General features: G+C 32.5%; 4 protein-coding genes across 5 annotated transcripts; 2 read left to right on the forward strand and 2 right to left on the reverse strand.

The window, feature by feature from the left end:
* Positions 1-936: 936 nt before the first annotated feature.
* Positions 937-2722, forward strand: LOC124534356 (60S ribosomal protein L27). 2 transcript variants are annotated; one of them, XM_047110150.1, is made up of 3 exons: positions 937-1049; positions 1391-1620; positions 2506-2722. In XM_047110150.1, exons 2-3 carry the CDS (start codon positions 1402-1404, stop codon positions 2689-2691), a joined length of 405 nt encoding a protein of 134 aa, XP_046966106.1. In that variant the 5' UTR covers positions 937-1049; positions 1391-1401; the 3' UTR covers positions 2692-2722. The 2 variants fall into 2 exon arrangements, with proteins under 2 accessions (XP_046966106.1, XP_046966107.1); XM_047110151.1 differs by lacking the exon at positions 937-1049 and adding an exon at positions 1068-1251.
* A 2157-nt stretch (positions 2723-4879) lies between these two features.
* On the reverse strand, positions 4880-8375 carry LOC124534436 (dynactin subunit 2). The gene is made up of 9 exons (XM_047110311.1): positions 8209-8375; positions 7931-8133; positions 7574-7709; positions 7363-7469; positions 5814-5930; positions 5563-5638; positions 5330-5488; positions 5145-5241; positions 4880-5065 (listed from the first exon to the last, which is right to left on the reverse strand). Exons 1-9 carry the CDS (start codon positions 8242-8244, stop codon positions 4884-4886), a joined length of 1113 nt encoding a protein of 370 aa, XP_046966267.1. The 5' UTR covers positions 8245-8375; the 3' UTR covers positions 4880-4883.
* Positions 8376-8521: 146 nt separating this feature from the next.
* LOC124534437 (B-cell receptor-associated protein 31) lies at positions 8522-10443 on the forward strand. Its single transcript, XM_047110313.1, has one exon. It carries the CDS (start codon positions 8737-8739, stop codon positions 9403-9405), a length of 669 nt encoding a protein of 222 aa, XP_046966269.1. The 5' UTR covers positions 8522-8736; the 3' UTR covers positions 9406-10443.
* A 101-nt stretch (positions 10444-10544) lies between these two features.
* On the reverse strand, positions 10545-23204 carry LOC124534142 (venom carboxylesterase-6-like). Its single transcript, XM_047109836.1, has 9 exons — positions 23180-23204; positions 20500-20685; positions 18608-18793; positions 17220-17410; positions 15200-15368; positions 14688-14872; positions 14162-14312; positions 13437-13551; positions 10545-11318 (listed from the first exon to the last, which is right to left on the reverse strand). Exons 1-9 carry the CDS (start codon positions 23202-23204, stop codon positions 11147-11149), a joined length of 1380 nt encoding a protein of 459 aa, XP_046965792.1. The 3' UTR covers positions 10545-11146.
* Positions 23205-23662: the final 458 nt, after the last annotated feature.

Genomic DNA, 23662 nt, shown 5'->3' on the forward strand with positions numbered 1-23662 from the left:
CATGAATATTATGCAATACAGTATATATGTATGTCTAACTTTTATTATTGTAGATAGCTTTTCCGTTTGTAAATTGTATGTTAAGGAAAGGTGTGGTGGTAACTGAACTACAAGATTTTTCTTATTTATAATATCCGGTTAGGCATATGACTCCACTCCACCTAATGGTAAGTGGAAATGGAATCGAATCAGAACGAATCAGAGCGAATCAGGACGATCTCGCTATATATCTCGACTTTCGCGCGCTAAGGTTTTCAGTAAGGTCCATATTCTTATATTCCGTAACCCGGAATGGGATGACTATGTCGCATGCCCTGACGCGTTATTATAATATTTGAATTTGATGCAAAATGGAACTCCAAAATATATATTTTTTTCCAATTATGTGGTTTCTATTTTATATTACAAGGAATTGTTTTAAAAACTAGCAACGATTAACGAGAATTTTACGTAGATTTGTGAACTTACAGAATAATAAATGTTATCTTAAAAATTATTTATATTTATTAAAAATCAGTCTATCATTATAAGACATGATTGTATGATATTTAAAATACATAATATAATCTTAAATATTGAAAGTATGATGTGACTAATTTTTAAATTAAATTAAAGCAAATAAAATTTGTTTTAAATAAAATTTAATTTTCCCTTTGTTTGAGTAATGATTGCGGCATATACTATGAGAGCTTCACCTTCAGTTAAATAGTACATTTATCAATATTTACCGTATTTATAAGATAATTCTTCTATTTTGCATCTCTAAAGATTCATATTTTTATTTTTAGATAGCCTTAGGTTTAGTACTCACATAGACATTTAAGTTTTGTATTACTAACAAAATGGGCCGATGATACTGGAAATTAAAATATTATTACTAAACAACTTTTAATTAATGCAATCTAGAAAGAATGTTGTGCGCTACCGTGACACTAATGGCGTTGGATATGGCTACACTAGCTCAACTTCAATAACGAAATGTCAATGTCAAGTTATAATCTGTAATTTTTTCTTTTTCTGTGGTCTTTTCTTGTCGACGGGTTAAGAGTGTGAGTTTAATACATCTATTTGAAAATATAAATCCAAATAAATCTGTGAGAAAGAGTGAAATACAAAATAGATATCTTGCCAACAATGTATTTGTGATTAATCCTGTGATATCGTGTAGATATTTTTAAGCAAACGCTGAACAATATTCAGAAAAACGTACTTCAAACTGTTCACCAAATAACCAATAACATAAATAACAATGTAATAGCATAATAAATATGAGTTCGCAAGAAATATAATTCTAATTTACATTATATCTTTTAGCTACAGCATGTGTTTAAAGTTTACACAAAAATTGTATTATGGAAACATTCAATTGAAGGTTAGTTTTCGTTTACAGATATACCCAACATGGGTAAGATTATGAAACCGGGTAAAGTGGTGCTGGTCCTCAGCGGCCGGTACGCAGGTCGCAAGGCGATTGTGGTGAAAAACTACGATGAGGGCACATCAGACAAACCCTACGGTCACGCTCTCGTCGCCGGCATCGACAGGTATCCCCGCAAAGTGCACAAGCGAATGGGCAAAAACAAAATCCACAAGCGCTCCAAAGTCAAGCCCTTCGTTAAGGTAAGACAGTTTTGAGGTTATGTTATGACTTATAAATTGTCAATAAAGTTTCTAAGGCCAGAAGTATTTGAAGAGTTCAGAGTTGATTGTACTTTATTATAGTTGTATTCATTTTTTGTTTGCTGGTGAAGTGTGCTGGTTAATGACTTGCTCTGTCATATACATATATATGTTTGTGTTGTATGAAGTTGATGTGTAAAATTCATATAGCTCTTGTTGAGATAAACAATCACTAATATTATCATATCCATCAAACCTATGCAATTCTAATTTATTATATATGTTAATATTAAATATATTTTTACTTAATTCCATTTTCAAAATATGCTTTGGTTATCGACATGCAATATAATATATTGTGTCTTGTATTGTTTACTATCCTTAATTGAATATGGCTTGACTTATTGCCAACCCATAAGAACACTATTGTTTACATATCAAAACAAATCTTGAAATATTTTACCAAACAGTATTATGCATGGCTTTGATTCCTAAGTGATAGAATAAGTAAAATTATATGCGCCAAAGATATACCTCTAGCAATGGAGTCTTTATCCCTGTGGTGGATAGGTGATTGATTTTAATATATTATTCTAAGAACAGAACAAAATTAGTAGTTAAAAAAAGTATAAGGTTAAAAAAAAAAACATTTACTTTTCAATTACCTATCACACAGTTAATTGTAAAACCATAACTAAGTAATGTCTCTGTGTAATAATTTGAATAAATATGTATTCTTGATGTTAAATTGTGTTCTTAAACTTGGTGGAAAATCATTTGAGAAAGCTACGACACATACATGAATATGTATAGAATGATACTATTTTAAATGCATATGTTTTTATGTAGTAAATATTTATAACCATTGTGATATTTATATTTCAGGATGTCAACTACAACCATCTCATGCCAACACGTTACTCAGTTGACTTCAGCTTCGAAAAGTTCAGCTCAAAGGACTTGAAGGACCCTGCAAAGCGCAAGAAGCTCCGTTTCAACACACGAGTCCGCTTTGAGGAAAGATACAAGAGTGGCAAGAACAAATGGTTCTTCCAGAAGCTTAGGTTCTAAGTACATTTAAAATAAATCCTTCAAAAAGCAATTTTGTGTTGTTTTTATTTATGATTTTTCTTACAAAGCATACAAAATAAATATTTTTTTTAAATAGTTTGACCACTAAAGGATTACCTTATTAAATGTTTTAATTGCTTGAATGCAGGTCACATTCAAAGTGAGTTAAATAACCTAAATGATTAGTAAAATAATAGATAGTATTAATGCTTTACTGCTAGTTCCTTAGTTAATTTTTTGTTATTTACAAAGCTGGTCTAATGTCGGTGGTTAGATTTTTAATTGACAGAATTAGGTTTCAAGTAATTAAAAATTTAGTTGCACTAACACAGGTTAAACAACCTTTAGTTAGGATTCAGATCTTTTAAGTACTGAGTCACCTGGGCTTCACTTGTAAATCTTTATTGATAGGCTAGTATTGTACTACTTCTAATCTTGTATAAGATTAATTGATATTCCGAAATAAAATGAAAATCTATTGTATTATAAAATAGTAGTAAAAGGATGTTTTAGTAGCTTAACATAGAAATTAAAAATAAATTGTTTTTCATTTGTTAAACAACAAACAACTAAAAAAACGCCAAAAATTCCCAATTTTGTGTGCCTAAAGGCTTCAGCATAACTTGAGACTGCTTTGATTAGAACACATTTAAAATCACTAAGTTGGAACGTAGAGGCGTTATAATATTCAATATATGTTACCGCTAAATAGAAATACTTAAGTCTATATTGTAAGCATGACAGTTTTTAAAATCATTATCATGACAAAATAAATGCAGCCTAATTTACATATATTTATATATGTCAGTCCCAATGATGGTCTAGTAAACAGATATGTCATTAACGCTCTTGGTGGTAGCCCGTCTGGGTAGGTACCACCCACTCATCAGTTATTCTACCGCCAAATAACAGTACTCAGTATTGTTGTGTTCCGGTCTGAAGGGTGAGTGAGCCAGTGTAACTACAGGCACAAGGGACATAACATCTTAGTTCCCAAGGTTGGTGGCACATTGACGATATAAGGAATAGTTAATATTTCTTACAGCGTCATTGTCTTTGGGTGATGGTTACCAATTACCATCAGGTGGCCCATATGCTCGTCCGCTAACTTATACCATAAAAAAAAAGAAGACTAGAAAACGTCCTAATTGGGACGTTTGCCTTAGTCGTTTTCATCATAATTATACCAGTAACACGTTATAATACATCATAATTATGTAATAATACGTTTCGCGTAATTAAAACATATAGTTATTTCTTTTACTTATTTTTTTTATCAAGCTATCCTTTTTACTTGTAACGAAATGTAAAATAAACGCTCTCAGGCGCGGCACACTTTTTTCTGTTGTTTAGTATGGGTATAACACATCTGTTTATTAGAATATCATTGGTCAGTCCTATTTCGCTAGTATTAGATTGGTATTTATTTTATTTATATTTGAAATTAATATCCAATTTATGACAGTAAAAAAACTATTATATTTTTCGTAAATAAATATATACCTAGATATATTTTGTCAATTATAGTTGGAGTAGGTAGGTAAATAAAAGATTATATTTTTAAATAATTGCTTTATTTTTTTAAAAAATTAATTATTTAAGCAGCCTACCTAAATCCCCTTAATCGAATACTGGTTATATTCAACACGAGGGGGCATATAATAGTATAATATATGAATGTTGTGGTTATTTAACAAGAATAAAATGTGAGATTACAGTGGTGTCGTTGAAATCGTGGAATGAAACAAATTGGATTGAGTATTACATTATACAATATAAATGATATATTTTTACTTTAAGAACATGATTAAAAGTCAATGAAGACAATTTGATATCGGAAATAGCATGATATAAATTAATACTTGTCACTTTAGCTTTAAGGTGAAGCAAATACATTTTAATGCTGTTTATCGTTTACTTCATTTTAACGAGGAAGTGTTAAAGATATGACACAATACAAATAATGTATATATTTTTTTATTTCAGACTTTCCACAGCGAGCACAGGTCGAATGCGCGCGATCAGGGAAAGCGATTGTAACTGGTGTTTTCAACTGTTAAAGCTTTCGCTCACTACATTACTCTTTATTTTACTATAAACGTTATAATACCAATATTTTTTTTTACATTGCAACCCTGGCTCTACAGATAAAAAATCAATTTTAAGCACATCTAAACATTTTTGTATCATCATCATGCAGTAGCTAATTTACTGATTCTACCATCCAACTTTTTTATTTCTTTCTGAAGACTGTCAATATTATGAGCGAATACTTCTTGGACTCCTTGGAGTAGTTCTTTATTATTCTGAACCCCACTGGCTATAGTGCTTTGTAGCGTTTCTAACTCTGTTAATGACTTTCCAAAGTTGCTTGCTGAAAAAAAAATGTTACATGTATGTTATTATAATCAAAGAAATTATTATAAGATAAATTAAGGATGTTTATTAATTACCTTGATTATGAAGAGCTTCAAGTGCCTCCATTCGCTCTAAGATTTCGGAATGTGATACACCATCTATTTGTTTTAATAGTTTATGTAATTCCTTAACCTATAGAAACAAATTAGAGATCATTATAATAAAAATGTAATTATTTTAATATAAAAACTAATTATGTATTGACAGAATAAATGTTTACCTTTGCTTCAACTTCCGGTTCAGCTGGTTTAACAGCAGCCTTCAATGCTTCTACATTTGTTAGGAGTGAAGTGACTCTAGCTTCAGCCGCAGCTAAATCTCCGGGACGAAGTAAAGTAGCTTGATTAGCTAGCGCTGCTGCCGCTCCACACAATGTTGCCTGTGCAAAAATATATAAACATGTAAACAATATTACAAAATATAAAGTAAACTCATTAAAAACAAATGTTTTACCTCTCCCGTTGCAGCCTGTAACCTGCGGAATGCTTCTTCGTCCCTCACACCAGCTGCTTGTTCTAGCTTATGTAATCTGAATAACAATTACATGGAATAAAAAAAACATATCTTTAAAAAAATAAAGATTTAAATGAAGGAGATATTCTATTTTAGTGTAACTATTTCGTGATGTTTTATTGGATTCTTGAATGTTGGTGATTAATAAACATTTTGATGGTACAATTATTAATGAAATTAAGAATGCTTACCTGTGCTCTAGTTGTGCTATCCTGGTAGTTTGTGCAAGGGTTACCTCTGGTCTAAGTTTCAGATGGGCAGTTACCACTTCACCATGTTTTTTCTTACCATTTGTGCTCAGGTACTCACTGTCAACAAATTACAGAGCTCTTAAGTATTTGTATAACAGATGTTTTTTTTTCTGGTACAATGAAATGTATTAGGTGAAGCTAAAATTTCGTACTATAATAATAAACTATACAAAGATTTTTTTCAAATAAATAAATAGCAAAATTATGTTAAAAAATTGGGTCTACTACATTTTTCACTAAAAAATTTGATACCATTGAGTTGTTCATTTGCTTACTGTAAATCTTTATGCCAATGAAATAACATGAAATACCTTTTACAATTGTATCCATAAATAGCACTGCACACCTTTAACATTAAAATTTGAAAAATATCTGATAACTTTGCATATTTCTGATGCTGATAAAGAATCATTTCTTGGTGGTAGGGCTTTGTGCAAGCCTGTCTGGGTAGGTACCACCCACTCATCAGTTATTCTACCGCCAAATAACAGTACTCAGTATTGTTGTGTTCCGGTTTGAAAGGTGAGTGAGCCAGTGTAACTGCAGGCACAAGGGGCATAACAACTTAGTTCCCAAGGTTGATGGCACATTGACGATGTAAGGAATAGTTAATATTTCTTACAGTGTCATTGTCTATGGGTGATGGTGACCACTTACCATCAGGTGGCCCATGTGCTCGTCCACCAACCTACACCCTAAAAAAAAAAATCAAAACTTAAGATTTTATGCATCTCTAAAGTTATGATTCATCAATTAGCGAATAAGCTATAAATATTTTTCTTGACTTGAACACAATATAATGCAGTTAACTTTCATTTTAAATAAAATATATGCCAATAGACCATTTAATTATGTTTAAAAGTTGTACTCTTATCATTTGAAAATAGAATTACCACAACATTCATGCAAAACAGAAAAAAAATATTACATTTAAATTTTAATTTATTTTATTATTTTTATTATTTTATTTTTATTTTAATTAAATATTAATATTATTTTTTTGACTAGCTGCCAGAACTACTTTTACTTTGATTAAATGTAAGTGTGTTATCTAGTAGTATTTTTTGACTGGTTGCTCATAAGATCACTGATTAGACTTCCGAATAAAAATATTATTCTAATATTCCATTAATATATAGCTGGCAAAAAAATATGCTACCTCATGGAAAATAGTCACCACTGTCAGTAGTCTCACCTCAATGGTACATACAAACATATGAAACTAAGTTGTTATGTACCTGGTTGACCACACTTAAAATGGCTTATTCATTCCAGACCAGAACATCATCATGTTTAACATTGATGTTCCGGTTTGAAGAATAAGATTACTATTTGTCAGATTGATTAATTGTCAAACAATTAATCAGATGGGCACTCAGACCAACCACCAACCGCAAGACAGTGTTCTTAGTATAATAAGTTGAGCGATTTATTAAGAAAGCTTGAATTTAAACTTCAAATTTAGATCTAATGTAAACATATGACTCACCTTAATTTTTCAGCCTTAGGATCAACTTGTTCACCTTCTTCTAGCTTCAGTTCTTCTAGAAGTTTCTTTGTAGTGTTTATCTGAGATGCTAATTTCGAATGCTCCTCCTTTAAAAGTAATAGTATTCAAATTATTATATTTATCATGTTTTTCCAAGGCACTTTGGACATTTATAGAATTGAAACATTAAGTTTAACTTTAAGTTATTTACCTTTTCACTCTCCGTAGCTTTATTTTGTTGTTCTGCTATTTGTTCTAGCAACTCGGAAAATTCACAACGAAGTCTATTATAGCGTTCCAGTGTTGTTTCAGGCTCACCTTCAGCAGCCAGCTCCCATTCACCAGATCTGATAAAAATTTTATTTATTAAAGTCTATTTACTTGCATTTGATTAATCTTAGGTTTTCCTTAAACTGTTTTTAAGCAAAACATTTTTCTATCACATTATTGAGTACACTAAAAGGTATATTTACAGTGGTTACAAAAAGTTATTGCAAGATTTGTTCATCAATATCTAGAACTATAATTACATAAAAGAATGAATATATAGCTTCAGTTCTTCAATTACCTGTAACCGATACGATTTTTTCTGCTTAATCTATCGGAAAAATCTACATTCCCCGTCAGAAACTTCCCTTTAAATTTATTGAATGAATCTTTGACTGAGAGATGCAATTGTTCAATACTTTCATTGTCTTCTTCTTCGTATGGTTCTGGTTGATCAGCCTCGGGCAAATCACCGGTTTCATAAATATCGGGTTGGTCGTAAGCCTGGAAATTTAGAAGTTTTGTTAACTACTGCTAACAAAATCGATAATCTGAAAATCTATTACAACTCAAACTTACGATGCCGGGAAGGTTTTCATATTTTGGATCTGCCATTTTATAATGGTAGAAAGCTGAAGATAAAATCCTGTTTTATTTCTTTTTCACTTATATTTTTACAATGTATACCTTTATTTAGTAAAGATGACGTCAGATTAATCAAAAACTGCAGTGACTAGTAAAACGTCATTCTACTTGTCAACGTGACAAATTTATTTCATTTCACGACAATCTTTTTATGAGTTTTGATTCCATATAGTATATATTATACTTTTAGTATTAAAATACTTCATTAAAACACTCAGATGGCTCTTAATATTTTTATTTGTTTGCGTGAGGTAAGCTTTTAGATGCTTTATTTGGTGTTGTATTCCACCACCTTAGGATTCAAGTAAGTACACGTCATGTTAACAGGCTGACAAGTTTGACTTTGCTCTGTGTTGAGTCACCGATATTCTCGAAGTTGTATTGCCGCATTGTTATTAATTTTTTCGTCAGAAGTGCTCCTTTATAAATCTATCCGAGGCAAAAACTCATTAAAATATCACCATGAGTCTCCAGTGGACCATTATTGCTACGTTTTTATACGCTGAAATAGCATTTGTGCTATTATTGACATTGCCGATAGCAAGTCCTGCAAGATGGAACAAATTCTTCAAATCGAAGTTTTTAGCTTATATAAGTGGACAAGCATCAATATATTTCGTCGTGCTTATTGGCGTTTTGATATTATGTCTTCTTGATGCTATTCGCGAGATGCAGAAGTATTCTAACATCGAGTCGACGGACCATCAACACCTGGACGCTGAAATGCAAGGTAACATGCGTCTGTTCCGCGCTCAGAGGAACTTCTATATCTCAGGTATTGCGCTATTTCTCCTAGTCGTCATCCGTCGTCTTATCCAAATGATCTGCGAGTTGGCTGGTTTGTACGCTCAGTCCGAAGCAAACTTTCGACAGGCTCAAAGTGCAACTGTCGCGGCGAAGACTCTCCTTGAAAAGCAAGGCGCCGGCGATGAAGTAGCAAAGAAAGATATTGAAGATTTAAGGGGCCAGATTCTTCTTCTAGAGAAAGAGCTGGCTAAGGAGAAGAAAGACAAAGAGGCTGTGAAGTCACAAGCTGAGAGCCTCAATCGGGAGTATGACAGGCTCACAGAGGAACACAGCAAGCTGCAGAAGAAAATCACAGTAGCAGGTGGTGACAAAAAGGATGACTAAACCCATAAATGATTATTGTTTATCATATTTAATAAGTAGTAATTACTATTTTTCTAAACATTATATTCTTGCATTGTAACTTCTAAATGTAATCACTGATGCAATGCACTGTGATTCGACATGGGCCTTGAAGAAATTGTTTATCTATAAATTAATAAGATTTCAAATGTTGTGTAATTTTAAATATGGTAAAGGTATGATACTTATCTTTTTTAAAAATTTTAGTCCGCTTAAACTAAATATTAGTCTTGTAACAAAAAAAGTCTGATTTGTTTTGTGTTTGCTTTAGCATTGAGGCATTTTTTATTTAAGCGTGTTTGATATTAATCTCTTAAGGAAGGATTGTTATAATGTTTGCTTTTCACATTTAACTATAATCGTAAACTATTGTATGTTTTTTTTACTTAACTGTTGTTGTATATAAAATATATCTGGAAGTTTAATAAAAATAATATTTTTAATATTGTAAAGGTGCATTTTATTGTTAACTTAAAATAAGTGGGTTTGATATGGCAACATCAAGAATTATAAATAACACAAGTAAGTCTCTCAAAGCATGCGAAAGGTAATGCTATGACTTTTTGCTTTTCCTAAAAACCTTTCTTTTCTATTAGTCCAAATGTCTTATTCTCTGGATAATGTATAAAACAAATAAAAATTTTAGCTATGTGAATGAAGTCATTATTTAATCTGCTAACAGTGCAAATGCCTGGTCTGAATATCTTTTAACCAGATAATTCAAAGTCCAGTTCCATTATAAAGAAAAAGCCAATGGAAGGTTGTACTTACATTAAAATGTGGTATAATTTTCTCTTGGGATAATCTTTTATAGAACTAATAGAGTGTATACATGCATTATAAATGAATGCTACACTTGAACAGTTAAAAAGATATAGATGGATGTGATATTTTAGTTGCCAAAACAGTTATTTGTAATATTCTCTCTTTATCTTGAAATTGTATTTTATTTGTATGGGAAAGTTACTAGCAGGTGCGGATTAGGTATGTGGTTGATGATAATTAAATATTTTTTATTTACATGTTGTTTTTATTTCATATTAATAAAAAACTTTTAAGTATTCTTAAAAAAATTGCGATTGTTTATCTGTATGTATACATTGGAAAAGTGAAGTTTGAAAATTGAGATATTTTTTATTTTGCTACTGATGAAAATAGTACATTTTTTATAAGTCTTTCCTCAGAATATTATATGTGTATTCTATGTATACCGTTAATAATTATATTTGCAACTAAATAATAGCAATTAATAATTCTATTTCCATACACATGTCAGATTCTGTAATTAACTTTTTTGACAACACAATACCAACTTAAATTCAAACACAACTTAAACTAAAACAAACAGTTCGATTGATATTTGAGTGTAGCGAACAAAAGCGATTTTGGGATGGCTAAGGTGTTTGAATTTATTGGATGCATAAAGTAGATTTGAAGCGGAATGCGTCTGGCTAAAACATAACCATAAATCAATGATCATTGTCGCGAAGTCGCTTGCTTCTTGACGAGCTTTGCTTTAGTATCTAGCGTACTCGTTAAAAGCTGAATAAACATGCCATGTGATGCGCTTACTCGGTTAAAGGAATTAATTCTAGAACGATATGGTTCATATCTAAATAAGATTAAGTTTATTGAAGTATCAATTTTAAATAAATATGTATTATATTTATAACAATAAATAATTTTATTATCTCACATATAAAAGGAATCAATAAATTACAATTCATACTTTATCATTCTCAACAAACCCAAGGCTGTCCCAGAATTTAGTTTGACCGAAATCGGAGCTCGTCTTCATTTCTATTTTGTTCGGTCCGGCTATTTCGAGGTAGTTCAATTCAGGTGCGCCAGACTTAACCGGTAACCATTCTGGTCCGTTCGCTATTTTGGGTACTCTGTAAACATATAAGTACTATATCAATATGAGGGAAATTATTGAAATGCGCATTTATTCCAAAGTTAGGCAGGTTAGACAGAAAACCCATTTCAATGAAGTGTTTTTTGCGCGGCGCGATGTTAACGTGCAAAGGTGACGGGCGATTGACAGCAAACACTCGCGCCAGTAGGATTGAGCAGTGGCGTAGCTATCGTAGGGCCAGTTGGTGCAGTGCACCAGGGCCCCGGAGTTTAGGGGGCCCTCTAAACTAAACCTAAAGCTTCTGAAGCTGGAAAATCAAGACCCTACGCACAAGATTTCTTATTTGCTATCTATAATTTTAAAGGGTAATTATTAGTTAAAGAGGGATGGGAAAGAGGGGATGAGGGCCCGATTCTTTTTCTATGCACCGGGGCCCTTCCTCACCAAGCTACGCCACTGGGATTGAGCCGAAAGATAACTATTAATTATATGTTTCTGTCGTTTCGGTACATTTGTTTTTTGGCTAAGTCCCCTTATAAAAGCTAGTAATGACTCAGCTGTACCTAGTGATTGAATATTTATAGATTTTTTTTGAAACCTCCTCCTACTAATGGAATAGTCGGTATGTTTTCCGAGATCTTAAGATCTGACGAGGATTATTGAAACAATCATGGCCATGTTTCAGTCAATTTACAAAAATCTTAAGCTAATTAATCATTGAGTTTACAAACAATTATACTATTACGTTGAATTTACTGATTATGATTTATGTGAATTAAGAAAAAAAGATTATTATTTTAAAGTAGTAACTCTAGTTCAATATTTCAAAGATAAGTCCAGCGATAAATTGGATTCAAGCAAATATTGGAACATGTCCCGGAGGCTTAGTAAATATTAGTTAAAGCCTATGATGATTGTAGTTATTTATTTAAAGGTAGGTCGAGCATATCTCAGAGAGAAGTTTAACACAATAGAATTGGCTCGTGGGCGACTGAGCTACAAATATCAACTGTACCTATATTTCATACCCGTATCTTAACAGCAAAAATTTATATTTAGACAGCGTTTGAAGACTCTTCGAACGAATCAGAAGTATTTAATATTTTACGACGGTTAATATTTATAACTGAAATAAATGTTTCTTGAATAGGTATATAGAATAACATGAGAAACAGACAATTATCGTCTTTGAAATCATCAATAGTAGTAGGTAGTAACTGTTTTGTACAACTTCATTAATATTTATTTATTTTTTCCTTCCCACCATTACTACATCCCAGTTTCTAATATAAAACACCTCCGCTTAACAATATGTTTATTGAATATTAGTCATTTTAAGCGGGAATGACAAGGTATAGATATAAATCATCTGTGCCTAAAAAAGTGTAATATAATTTTTATGTAATATATTTTAGTTTTCTTTAAATATTTCCCTGTACAGATTTTGATCAATTACAATTATATTATATGTCTAGATTAAAACTCCCTATGGTACCATCTTTAGATAATCTAATACAATAAAGATCGAATCTTTAAATTTTGGTGGAGATTGAAACCAGTGAACATATACACCTATGAAATGAATCAACGAATTCACTTATACCCATTCAAGAAAACGATGTCCAATAATTCAGGTATGAGATATCTAACGGAAGGAACTTACAATTGATATCAATACATTTATCAACCTTTCGCCTTATTTACAATAAAAAAAAATAATACTCAGAATGACTGGAAAATTTCAATACAGAACTAAAGTCTTTATACAGGAACATGTTGTAACGATGACAAGCAATATAACAAATATGGCATAACTTTGGTATTATGTGATTACATAATACCAAAGGTATGTTCAAAATATAGTACTATAAGAAATATTAATTATTCTGTTACATCGCGAATGCGCCACCAAACTTAAGAAGTAAGATGTTATTTATGACCGTTGTCAAACACAAAGGTCAGAACATGTTTTGGTTCCACTGGCTCGGACTTCGGATTGGAATACAGCAAGACTGTTATGGATTTGGCGGTAAAATATGTGATGAGTGGTCGAGACCTACCTCAACGAAGTCAAATCAAATCAAATCAAAAGTCCTACTACTAAATAAAAGTTCTCTATTCGAAATAAATTTTAAGATAAAAATGTATTTATTACCCTGTTGTCATGTAAATGTAGATGGCGTCGATAAGTTTGTTCCTCATGGTCACGCCGTCTTCGTTCTCGCCGAAAAACTTGAAAATTGTTAACACGTCATCCGAATGGCTCACACCTGTGTCAAGAACAAAAAAAAAATCTTTTCGCGTCGCAAAATGGTGTGACTGATTTTACGAATGTTTGTGTGTGTGTGTAATTTCAAAGAAATATTAATTTTTTATCTGCGTTTATTTAAAAAAAAACACTTCTCCCACTTTATCGAGGTTTATTATTGAGTACATTTTAAGGCTGAGATGGCTCAGTGGTTAGAACGCGTGCATCTTAACCGATGATTGCGGGTTCAAACCCAGGCAAGCACCACTATATATATGTGCTTAATTTGTGTTTATAATTCATCTCGTGCTCGGCTTTGCTGAGGAAACCTGCATGTGTCTAATTTCATCGAAATTCTGCCCCATGTGCATTCCACCAACCCGCATTGGAACAGTGGAAGATGAGGCCTGATCTCAGCAGTGGGAAATGTATAGGCTATTACTTTACTTTACTTTACTTTTACATTTTAAGGATGTTAAGAAGAAAAGGTCTTTAATATCCAAACAAATTCTCTAACGATAAACTGCTTAAACATCATGACACCGCTATAAAATTATGAATTGTAATTCAATACATAGTGACTAGATATTAATTACAGATATATGCAGACCAGTATGTATTAATTAGCTTACCATAGTTATTATCGTTGTTGGCCATTAAATTGGACAAACTGTATTGTCCACGATAGGCGTAACGGTACACGTAAGATGGCTGGTGGGAACGTTGGGCGTGGATTTGAGCCAACTTGCCAACGTGCGCCACGAAGAGACGATCTCCGAGAGCCTGAACAAATTGTTGTACATGTACAGGAGTGAGATTGGAATTTGATCCAAATTCAAGTTTAACGAGGGTTCCGTAGAGAGGGTTCATCCTAGGAAGTTGAGTTAAGAAGTTACTCGAATGCCCTCAAGTTTTAATCATAATTAATTATAAGTTTCAGGCTTTAAAATGGCGCTAAAACTATACGGATTTACGCATTAAGCGAGTATCAAAAACTTTTCTTTTATGTTGAACATTATTCCAATTCAATGGCAAATTTAACATATGTATAAATATTTATTATTCATGTAAAGATAATTAATTATAATCATTAAATATTTATTTAAAGACAATGACAGTTTAATAAAATAATGAATTAGTAAATTCCTAAATAGTTACTTGAACCAGCTGTGGGAAAGTCTCCTGACTGACAGGCTTGCCTCCCAAGTAGTGTTGTTTGATCTTATTCGCGACGGCGTATCTCAATTCCAAGGGCAGAGTGTCGTTGTATTCAAATATATTAGAAGCGAGGTATTCCCATCTCGATTCTAACTCTGGTAGAAGACTTGGATCCGTTTGATAGACTGGAAATTAATTTAAAAATATTACATGGAAAATTATTAGTATACGTATTAAATTGTTTTAATTTTATATTTAAAAATAACATAAAAGTATGTATTTTTTTTAAATTTCTATTTTATCACACAATTAATAAAATACAGCAAAGGTACTATTTAAGCAGTTTAATTTTATTTAATTCTACATAATATTTTTTTAACATTTTTTATCACAACAAGGCTTTCGAACAAACTTTTGGCTGTGTTTTAACCATAAATTATCTAATTGAAATAATGAATTAAATTGAACATACTTATTACTAAAAAATTGTACCATTCATTTATTCATAATACCTGCGGCAGGATACAATCCTTCCTCAGACGTGACCGAGGTGATGAGAGGAACTGGTTTCATGTGTCCAGACTGGCTGGCAATGTACGGGTAATGGCTCAGGAATGGGTCTTTTGTACCGGAAGCTTCGATTGTTGGTGTAAATGGCGTGAACATGTGGACTCTCCAATCCTGTAATAGTTTTTTACAAAGATTGATGGACGAGCCAATAGCAAATAAGCCTGCGATCATCTGTAACGATTACATTTTAAGTATTCCTTACATCACCAAAGCGCCATCATTCTAATAATTAAGATGTTACATCTCTCTTGCCTGTAGTTATACCGGCTCACTTACCTTTCAAACCAAAACAGTAGGTACTAAATATTGTTGCTTGGTAGAATATCTGATGAATCCTACAAATATTTCTGCAACATTATACGTGAAATTCAATTCAATGTTGTCCGTATTGGTTTAAATTTGTTAAATAGCATTAAAAAACTTAATTAATTACTTTCGTGAATCTACATACGTGAAGTTCTTCCTAAATATACGAAGAGTAATGTGACTTAGTTCAAATTATATTTTGTTTGCTCGGGATTACAATAATCCTTTTGATTAAAATTGGACCAGTACACATTGGTCATTTATAAAAGTAAACTTATTTTAGATATAAATTCGTATAATTGTCTGTAAATAAAAGTTATTAATTAATTCTCGTAACTATTGATTTAATCTAAAATCTAACCAATATTTTACGCAATTAACATTTTTGACCATACACAGACTATGGTGATATTTTCGAGATCAATACAATATTAATGTGCTAATAAGTCTGTTGGTCATGTAAGGTTATGGTGTAACACCTCGCATTTTTGCCTTCACTCTTTATAGGCTGGTTAATTTTTTACCCACAGGATAGGAATTGCGATTCGACGAAGAAATGCTGCAAGCATTCTTACCAACATTGACGCATTCATAATTCGTACAGGAACTATTTGTGACTAGTTGCTTGCGGCTTTGCTCTCGTTTTAGGGGTTTGTTTATCACGTGTTGGGCAAAAAAGTAGCCTGTTCTACCTTGGAGTTTAAGTTAGCTTCGTAGCAAATTTCATCAAATTTGGTTCATTGGTTTGGTAGTGAAAGAACGACAGACAGACATATAGACAGAGATACTTTCACATTTATAATATTGGTATAAATAGAATATAATTAAGGCCAATTGAAAAATCAAGTAATAGTTTACTCATTGGCCTGTATGTAAAAATAAATCAAGTTATAGTTCTAAATCTTATGATTATCCAATATTTAATAAAAACAAAAACTTTAATTCAGTAAAACCAAGCAGTGGTTAAAAATTTCTTACATCACAAGTTTTGCCAAGTCCAGAAATTGGCTACAAGTCGAAATTGGCACTTGAAAGATAAAGACTTCAGTGTTATGTTCTGAAAAGGTTTAAAATTTGCCATGAACTACTTCTGAATATGGGGTTTTTATTATATTGTGACAAAGTTCTTATGTCTATCGATAGTGGTCATATCAAACTACTTGCCTATCCATATACAGTATCCATAGCCATAAAAATACATGATTTTGTTCACAGAGAAGATTTTTATGTTAACCATGTCAGAAATTAATGAAATTAAATTTATTAAAGAAAATTAAAGAGCCAAGATGGCCCAGTGATTAGAACACGTGCATCTTAACCGATGATTTCGGGTTCATATGTGCTTAATTTCTGTTTATAATCCATCTCGTGCTCGGCGGTGAAGGAAAACATCGTGAGGAAACCTGCATGTGTCTAATTTCCATTCCCCCAACCCGCATAGGAACAGCGTTGTGGAATATGTTCCAAGCCCTCTCCTTAGTGGGAGAGGAGGCCTTAGCCCAGCTGAGAGAAATTCACTGGCTGTTACCGTACTGTAACTACAATACTGTACTAACTATCATTAGACGTTTCATCGTTTTACAGACGTTGCCTAAATTAATAAACCCCGACGTTTATTATATTAATTAAGGAAGTAGTAAGGAGTATTATACTCACCATCATTTCTACTTGAGCATTAACGATGTCTTCTCCTGGTCTATAGTAAAGGCAATCAGCCATCTCTTGACTGTTGCCTGTAGGACAACCTACGATGGCGGCTAGAGCCTTTGCCTTTTCTGCTGGTTTCACTGCATGAGTCCACGAAGAAAAAGCTGACCCACTGAAGGCTATACCTCGATGGAATGTGTCTATAGAAACACATATTCTTGAGTATTATTTTCATATATAACTAACTTCTGCCTACGGTTTTACCCGCTTATAAACTTTTTTTTCAAACATCCGAATTTCTCATTCATAATACTATTAGGAATAAACGCTAATTCTCTTACAATGGGATGAATTACGTACTTTTTTAAATTGCTTATTATGTGATAACATTAAATGTTGAGATATAGATGATATTCCAATTTTATCATAAAGTCAACGAGGATAGCTTTACAGGCACCAGGCACCAGTGGCTATGAGTAACGTTATAGGCCTGCACATTTAGGTACCATTTGCTTATGGACGCTTGGACAATTGTGAATTTGTGTCAATGTATTTTTGATATATTCTTTTAATAATTATCTCATAAGCTACAATGACTCGCTTAATGAATTATACAGAACTTGTAACTCATGACAAATATTATAATCTAGTGATAAAGTTTGTTAGATTAAACGCCGGAGTTGTTGAATTTATGATACGTTACACTGTGTAATTATTTAAATAGTTCTTAAAGTAAATGGATAAAAGGTTCAGAGATTATTTACATTCCTGCAATTAAAGGTCCTTACCCTTATTTACAGTGCATTCTTGGAAAAGAATTTCCATTATTTAATATTTTTGTTAACCACTCATTTCCTCTTTAATTCTATTTTCGAAATTCCGAAAATATTTTTGTCACCGTTCGAAATGCAATGTTTCCGCAAATCCATAGAGAATATCATAGATTAATTAAGTGGTCAAACAACACTTTTTTTGTAGCAATCTCTAACAGCACATATGGCATCTGGTGCTTTTAAACGAGGCGTTAAGAGGCATCTTAGCATTTAAACTCCACTAACACTTACTACCAGGTCGAGTGGAGTCATACGCCTAACCGGATTGTATACAAAAAAATTGCCCAAAATTTCATTTATATGTATGCGCATGATGGGCCATCTTCGATTGATTGGTACATTTAAGTTTTCCTGCGCACCGCGTTAGCGACGGTTCGCTAATTTTCGTCATTTTCTCCATTCTTTGGTATTAGATTCAGTGAACACAAGGTATACTCAATGCGATATATTATCTAATCGATATTGATGACTATTGTGAATCATGAATAATCTTGATTTTGGTCATATTGGTTAATGTCTATAGGTACCTATATTATTATTGTTTTGATTTTTACAACAACTTACCATTAGATAGCGGTGATAGGTAGTGATAGTGTACACTCGCGCCACCGGCAGAGCAACCAGTGAGGGTTACGCTCTGGGGGTCACCGCCGAACATCATGATGTTATCTCTAACCCACTTCAGAGCAAAGGCTTGGTCCTTCAGCCCAGCATTGCCCGGGATAACTTCGTCACCAGTACTTAGGAAACCTATGTTTAGATAGATAAAGATCATTAAATAATTTAAACTTACAAACTAAATTTTTGATTATAGTCAATCAAGTCCATCGGTAAGTAGTTAGAAATGTTTAGTTAGTAATTCCATCGCCAAATATCAACACTTTATGGCTTAGTAGCATAACATCTTAGTTCCTCAAGTTGTTGGCATATTGACAATGTCAGGGGTCTTTGGCTGGGTGTTTCTATTGTCTTTTAAAGTCTAGTTTTCTATTGAATATCTACTTTGAGTGAGCCAGTGTAACTACGGGCACAAAAGACATAACATCTTAGTTCCTAAGGTTGGTGGCACATTGACGATGTAAGGAATAGTTAATATTTCTTACGTCATTGTCTATGGGTGATGGTGACCACTTACCATCAGGTGGCCCATATGCTCGTCCGCCAACCTATACCATAAAAAAAAGAAAAAAAAATTAATAGCCCAGCAGTTTAGCAACACTCCCTTTTACCACTTATTAGATGTCTCCAGATTTGTATTTGCAAAGAAGAATCATACTATTTACCTATATTTTATGTCATACTCTTAATAACTTAAATTTTAAATGTGAATATTTGTAAACCCTCTCGGATATTATAATAGTTTCCTAGAAATGTTCTTCTTGAAAATAATTTCAAATTTAGATGAAAAGTATATTACGTACTCACCCTTAATTTGCATTTTATGAGCGCTTTTAATTATGAATAGCGCTCTTCTCCATTTGGTAAGTCTTCAGGAGATTTAAGATAAAATAGTTCAACACAAATAATTACAACGATAACATGGCTTTCTGTATACTCACATGGAGTTTACTTATTATGTTAATCATATTTTCTTAATGCACGAGAAAATAATAACCAGCAATATCGTTTAACATCTACATTTATGATTGACTGACATACACCGCACATTCTAAGCAGGTGGGTTTAACAAGATAATAAATAAATAAATAACTATGATTATAACATAACATACATTACTCTGATCCCAAATACCCATACCCTTTACATAGCAAAATAGCTAAAGCACTTGTGCTATGGAAAGTCAGAAGTAACGACGGTACCACAAACATCCAGACCCAAGATGACAGAAAACTAATGATAATCTACATCGACTCGGCCGGGAATCGAACCTGGGACCTCGGAGTGGCGTACCCATGAAAACCGGTGAACACACCACTCGACCACGGAGGTCGTCATAAATTCAACAAGACGAAATTTTATATTGGTATTCCTCATAAAACCTAGATTAATCTAATAAATGGGTTATGTACTTATGTAAGGAGAATGGTCCTTTTTGTTATTAGGAATGGCGTTTCGGCGTCTATTTCGGAAAAAAACTTGCAACACAACTTTTTAAAGTTTATCACCTGAGAGGGTGAAATTGTGGATGAAATTTTGTCAAATTCGCCACGGATGATTCGTAATATGATGATCTATGTTTAGATTTATGTTTATAAGGAAAAGACACTCTGTTAAAACGTTTTAAAATATTTGACCTAAGTGGGTAAAATTGTGGGCTAGTAGCGAGGGTAGGGTAGGCCGTAACTGATGATGAATTAGGGTATGAGCAAGGCAGGTTACCAAAAATTTCCAATATTTGAGAAAATTTCGTATTTGTTACATTTAAGATCATTAAAAAGTTTCTTGTCAATCATTCACAAGGACATTACTATTTTTTATATATTTATGTATCTCACCTAGTGGTCCAAGACGGTAGTTCAAAGTCACCACAACTATGTCTCGGTCTAATAAATGCGACGCGTCGTATACTGATCCAGTACCATACATAAACGCACCACCATGGATGAACACCAACACCGGTAATAAGGCTGCAGGATTCAATTTTGGCGTGTGAACGTTTAAGAACAAACAATCTTCACTACCTGAAAAAAGAAACAAAATGATTGTGTATCTATTTCGTTCATAAATAAAAATTTTAACAAAAAGAAAAACCGACTTCAAACAAAACACTATTTTAAAACAAATGAATATGCACGAAAAAGTATTAGAAATAATTGTGTATTCAACATATTTTTTAGAGTCTTCCTAAGTTAAATGAAATGAAAAATATTAGACTACTTAAAAGTCGATTAACGATTATATCATGTAGTTATAGTTATTGGTATATTTGGAGCCGGTGTCAGCCACGGTGCCCTTGCCCCAACAATCAAAGAAAGAAGCGATACGAGCCCCTTGATTGATCCAGTATATTATTGTGTAAAAGGTAATTTGTAAAAAACATATTTGTTAAAGTATTCTCGTATTGTTTTTTGATAGATATACTGTAGGGTTTTATTGGCTGACACCGACTCCAAATATAACAATAATTATAACTACATGATATAATCGTTAATCGACTTTTAAGTAGTCTAATATTTTTCATTTCATTTAACTTAGGAAGACTCTAAAAAATATGTTGAATACACAATTATTTCTAATACTTTTTCGTGCATATTCATTTGTTTTAAAATAGTGTTTTGTTTGAAGTCGGTTTTTCTTTTTGTTAAAATTTTTATTTATTTTTTGATTTTAAGTGAAGCTGATGTTGACTAACTAATTTTTTTAATATAGATAGATTAAGCGTTCCATTTATATGTGTCAGAAACTACTTCGAGGACAATTTCAAAGGAAACTTGCGAATAAAGCAAAAATAGACTTTCGAAAATGCGGATTTAATACGTCACGCGGCGTAAACTACAAGGATCCCTCGAAAGAGCTGTAATCGAACTCAGCAAAAAACTTTGAAAAAGACCAACTATATTTCGTACATCATATGACATCACATCACATACACAAAATTTGATTAAAGATAGTAAGAAATTCTGCCCCATATCGCACCCTAACTGCGAGCCGTATAGGAGTTCCATCACTACATAGTATAAAACAAAGTCGCTTTCTCTGTCCCTATATCTTTAAATCTACGCAACGGATTTTGATACAGTTTTTTTTAAAAGATGAAGTGTGATTCAAGGGGAAGGTTTGTGTATATAATACATGAACAATATAGTAAACAAACACTGATAATTTTAGAAGTTTGCGATGTGATGTCGTAAATAAACAAATTCTGTAGTATATTTTGTATCAGTATTGCACCCGTGCGAAGCCGGGGTGGGTAGCTAGTTGATTATAATATTCGACAATGATAATTACATAAACATAACCACATTACGGAAGGTGACTCAAATATCCAAATAACCTATAAATAAAAGATTCGACTGAGTATTGCTAACGTGCTCCTCAGAATTGTTCCGTTCCCTTCCGTTCCGTTACTTTGTCATGGATCCTGTGCTCAGAACCTTACCAAACTTTCACCAAATTACCCTTGAAGTATATATTTTATAATAAAAAAAGAATTATCAAAATTGGTAAACGTGATTTTCAGTTATTCACCTATTTGTCGCGCATATACATAATGCAAATTTAAGACTTATGTCTTTTTCATATGGATACCATCATCGGAAAAAAATAAAAAAAAAATGGGACCCCACGGGAAGCACTACCTTTCAAACAAAAAAAAAATTATCAAAATCGGTCCACCCAGTGAAAAGTAATGAGGTAACAAACATTAAAAAAAAAAAAAAAAAAAAAAAAAAAAAAAAAACAGACGAATTGATAACCTCCTCCTTTTGGAAGTCGGTTGAAAATACAGGGTTAGTTACCCAGTATTCTCATGCTGCCTGGCTTCAATATATTATAAGTTATAAGTAGAAATGATATTTTATGTATTTATAAATAAATTTTAAGGCTGTTAATTGAACTTTGCACTTATTTGGAGCTCGATCAGTATCGTGTACAAAACATTCGTAGATAATGTCGAAATATCAAGCTCCAACGGATAAAAATAAAAAAAAACATGTTAAATATCCCGTATTTAATAACTGTAATAATAAAAATAACCATTTTAATTTTAAATCTCACTTCTTTTGTCGTTGAATTCAACTACCAAGGCCTCTATCATAATATTGAACTATTATTACACAAATGTTTTTGATAATAGGCACATGAATACAAATAAATGTTTCATTAAAACACGATAACAAGCTGAAACAATATACTAATTTATATATAATTAAATAAATATTGATGTAGTTATTGTAACAATACCCCCAACACTCGAATCCATTTAGACATTTCTTACTTATGGTGAACCCTGAAAACATTGACTCCTTTTCCGGTAGTCATGTTATATAATAAGTCAATTAATTGTAATAAAGTGCGTCAATGCAAAATTATTTACTGACGAGAAACCTAGGCGTGCGACAATGCACACGTCAGTCCTCCCTCTCGTAGTCGGTGCCTAAAGCGAAGTTCGGCCTTCGAGACACGCTTGTCCCTTAAGTGTGTTTCCAACATCCCAATTTGAGTATTTTGACTCACCTACCCTGTCAGGTGTAGAGGCCATTAGGCCAGTTCTCGTTTAGAAAAAAAAAGCAAACACAGTACGTGTAGAAATATAATAGTAGCTCAAGCCATCAATAGCAGCTACTAAAACAGACAGTAACGCCAGACAGACAGACGTACTAACATTCTCATTTATAATTTTAGAGTAGATAATAATAAAAATAACGTTATTACAAGCTTTTTTTTTACTTTCACCTGTCCCGTTGTCTGTCGTTCTGTAATCAAATCTTGCAACTTAAATTTGATCCACTTTCCGGTTTCCGATTGAGTTGAAATTTAGAATGTATGTATAAATCGGATGACAATGCAATGTTATTGTGACATAGAGCCGATCTGTTGATGGAGCTGGAAGGTGGCCATAGGAACTCCGTAATTAAATGACGCAACCCTATCGAGTTTGAGCTCATTAGATTCGTCTTGACAAGTACTTCGATATTATATGGTAACCAGGGTCTGATG

This window comes from Vanessa cardui, chromosome 12, assembly GCF_905220365.1.
Source record: "Vanessa cardui chromosome 12, ilVanCard2.1, whole genome shotgun sequence".
Lineage (NCBI taxonomy): Eukaryota > Metazoa > Arthropoda > Insecta > Lepidoptera > Nymphalidae > Vanessa > Vanessa cardui.

Coding starts and splice junctions, on each gene's coding strand:
- LOC124534356 (XM_047110150.1), top strand. CDS start 1,402: ATGGGTAAGATTATGAAACCGGGTAAAGTGGTGCTGGTCCTCAGCGGC. Junction 1,621..2,505: donor AAGTCAAGCCCTTCGTTAAG/GTAAGACAGTTT, acceptor TTTATATTTCAG/GATGTCAACTACAACCATCT.
- LOC124534436 (XM_047110311.1), bottom strand. CDS start 8,244: ATGGCAGATCCAAAATATGAAAACCTTCCCGGCATC. Junction 5,931..7,362: donor CCTAAGGCTGAAAAATTAAG/GTGAGTCATATG, acceptor ATTTGTTGACAG/TGAGTACCTGAGCACAAATG. Junction 5,639..5,813: donor ATAGCACAACTAGAGCACAG/GTAAGCATTCTT, acceptor ATTGTTATTCAG/ATTACATAAGCTAGAACAAG.
- LOC124534437 (XM_047110313.1), top strand. CDS start 8,737: ATGAGTCTCCAGTGGACCATTATTGCTACGTTTTTATACGCTGAAATA.
- LOC124534142 (XM_047109836.1), bottom strand. CDS start 23,204: ATGGCCTCTACACCTGACAGGGTAG. Junction 17,411..18,607: donor CCTATCACCGCTATCTAATG/GTAAGTTGTTGT, acceptor GTGTTTCTATAG/ACACATTCCATCGAGGTATA. Junction 14,873..15,199: donor AGGATTGTATCCTGCCGCAG/GTATTATGAATA, acceptor ATTAATTTCCAG/TCTATCAAACGGATCCAAGT.